This window comes from Vollenhovia emeryi, unplaced genomic scaffold (genome assembly GCF_000949405.1).
Source record: "Vollenhovia emeryi isolate VEMERY1.0 unplaced genomic scaffold, V.emery_V1.0 DF939238.1, whole genome shotgun sequence".
NCBI lineage: Eukaryota > Metazoa > Arthropoda > Insecta > Hymenoptera > Formicidae > Vollenhovia > Vollenhovia emeryi.
In genome coordinates, this window is record NW_011967128.1 from 181,771 (window position 1) to 185,064 (window position 3,294).

General features: G+C 40.3%; 1 protein-coding gene across 1 annotated transcript; it reads left to right on the forward strand.

The window, feature by feature from the left end:
• Positions 1–1,443: 1,443 nt before the first annotated feature.
• LOC105560198 lies at positions 1,444–2,487 on the forward strand. The gene has a single exon (XM_012009082.1). The coding sequence runs from the start codon at positions 1,444–1,446 to the stop codon at positions 2,485–2,487; it is 1,044 nt and encodes a 347-aa protein (XP_011864472.1).
• Positions 2,488–3,294: the final 807 nt, after the last annotated feature.

Consider the following 3,294-nt stretch of genomic DNA (forward strand, 5'->3'; position numbering starts at 1 on the left):
CGTACGTACGCGGCTACGTGTGCGAACGCGCGCCTCGGAACGAGATCTGACGACGACGACGACGACGACGAGGCCCGACCGACCCACGTGGTGGATCACCCACGCTTTCGCGCCTAACGACAGTTATGGGTGTAAACGGGCATGACGTTAGCCGCCACGCTCTACGGATCGTTAAGGCCGACCCCCCGGCGAGCGATCACCCGCTCGCTCGCGAGACGAAACGGGTTTTGAGGACGAGCGAACTACCGGACGTGCAGGTCGAACCACGTCGTTAGCGATACTCTTTCTTCGTGCACGACGAGACCGACGCGAGGCCACGCTATCGTGGTTCGCGGCGTCACGGACGAGATTGTGCCTGATCGGATCAACCTGCTATCAAGAAAAAATTTCTCACTTTTTTTTGGGAGCAGTGGGAGGGCGCAGGCGTTGCTGTGAATCATGAATCCTTAACTCCGTCGTAATAACAGATAGATTAAATATGCAGAGTTGCGTTATTAATTCACGGTGCGTGATTGCTAGATAAAACAAGATTTCGCAAACTTGTCCAATGTCGAGGCGCGATAGAGTGGGAACGTGATTTTTTTATCGGATTAAAATTGGGTCTCTTTGTGCCGAGCAGTCGATTCCGTCTGAGTAATGTCTCTCGATTCGCGCCTCCTGAGTCGCCTCGTTTCCTCCTCGTCGGGAGAACGAGACTCACGACGATGGCGGATTCGTGCGCGCATCACTTGTAGATAAGATAGACTAAATAAATAATTGAACGTCCAGCCGTTAGCTGGCCTCGGCCGAGGGTGTTGATAACCCCGGGGTGAAGCGGAGCCGGTCCCGAGTAGACTTTATCGCGTATCTGTCCAAGTTGTACGGCCCCGGGATGTCCTAGTTTACGGCAGCGTAAATCGGGTGCCACCGTAAACACCAAAAAGTTAAACCCTCGCCTCTCTCTCTCTCTCTTCTCGTGCGGCGAGCGCCATTATCGGGCGCAAAATGGGAACGAAGAATGCATTCTTACAACGAGAATAATGAGACTTTTACGAAGCAATGATGTGAAACCTCTCTTGTGCGATTATTTTAGAATGACATTATGTCTTCTTCTCCATCTATGTCCTACGTTGACTTGTAACAGTGAAATTTTGACTCTTTTTATTGGTGTATCTATAGAAAACTCATCGTTTCTGACCAATCATATCTCGTTTATTCGTTTACGATTCGTAGACCGAAATGTTTAATTTGTATCATGATGTTACCAATCTTTAATATATTTTATACTATAACTTATTGATATAATTTATCATGGCACTGGAGGGATTAATAAAAAGATGGAATCTCATAGACAAAAACACGAAGATTCCAAAAAATGAATTTATAACGGCGGTTGAATTTGTACTAAACTCAACATATTTTACTTACGATCACATATGTTACAAACAAACGTACGGAACATCAATGGGATCGCCACTCTCTCCCATAATAGCAGACATTGTTATGCAGGATCTAGAGGAAAATATACTGAACTCGTTAGATATAAAACCAGCGATATACTACAGATATGTTGATGACATCATTATGGTGGCCCCTGTCGACAGAACAAATGAAATACTAACAAAATTCAACAACTACCATAACAGGCTACAGTTTACCATAGAATATGAAAACAAACGAAAACTTAGCTTTTTAGATCTCTCACTTGTCATCATAGATAATAGAATCTACATTGATTGGTACCACAAAGAAACCTTCTCAGGCAGACTTCTATCCTACTTTTCTAACCACCCGGACTGCCACAAAATTGGAACAATATACAGTTTGGTCGACAGGGCCATAATGTTGTCACACCCTATGTTTCACCAAAAAAACATAGAGTTCGCCATCAGAGTATTGTTGGAGAATGGCTATCCACTGAATTTGGTATTTGAAAAGATTAATAAAAGAATAAAAAAACTTATGAACGTTAAAGAAGAAGATGCAAATACAAGCACGAATAACAATCCGGAAAAATCAAATAATTTTATAGTCATTCCATACATCAATGGAATTTCAGAAAAAGTCGAATCGTTAATTGACAAATCCAAATTCAGAATAGGATACCATTGCCTAAATAAACTGGAAAAATTCGTCAAGGTACATAAGGATAAAAATAAAAAATTGGAGAATAGTAATGTCATCTACAGAATCAACTGCAAAGATTGTGAAGCGTCATGTGTTGGCCAAACGAAAAGGAAATTAGAAACCAGAATCAAAGAGCATAAATATAATCAAAGACTGGACCCTTCAAAACACTCAGTGGTATCGGAACACATTATCAATTACAAACATGAATTTGACTGGGACAACACATTAATCTTGGACGTTGAACGAAATTGGAACAAAAGACTTATAAGTGAAATGATACATATCAAACAACAGACTAACGGTATACATTCACAAACTGACACTGAATTGCTGGACGACTCTTACTTTGACCTAATAGACAAACTTAATAACAAATGACGATATGAAATTTTAATTTATTCCTTTTATTATCCTTGACGAAATCTATGGACTATTTACAAAATTGTTATGTATCACGGCCTTTGTCTACCTCTCGACCTCTGTAACACTGCGTGAAACCAGTCAAAGCCAGATTTCGAGAGGTGAACAACGGAATCAATAGCAGCGCTTAAATCTTCAATTCGGGAAGAGGTAAGCTACACAAAAATAGCACGCATATATCGTTTAAAAAAAGATTCACATGGGAAATCTCTTAGAACCTAGGACCAATTTATTCTCGTCAACCAACGAGTATACATCGGATCGAGGGAACTTACATGACACCGCGTTAGAAACAAGTTGATCCAATTGCAGAAATCCACCGCTGACAATGCGTTAAATTATTTGTATTCAAACTTAATTTTATATACTGAAGAAGGCTCAGTACAGCCGAAACGTCTATTTTAACCTGAAGAATAAAGTATATTGTTTTTTTCAAATGCTCGTTAACGTGGCCTTCTAATAATTATAATTTGTTAATACAACACACGAGCGAAAGAGACACTCTCTATAATAATCTAATTGATAATTTATCATCCTCGTTCAGGCGACGGCTCACATTGCCCCTATTATTCTTTTACTAATTTAACTATTAACATCAATTTTAATTGTATCTTACAATTAGTGAAATTTCGTAATTAATTTTATAACGAGGATCAGTCGAGATTTGAGTCAACTGTAGATTCGAGACTGCATCCAGGTCATTTCTTTTTTTCCCCCGAACGAAATTGTAGACGATACCGCTTGTTTCCGCGAGTCTCCGGTCAG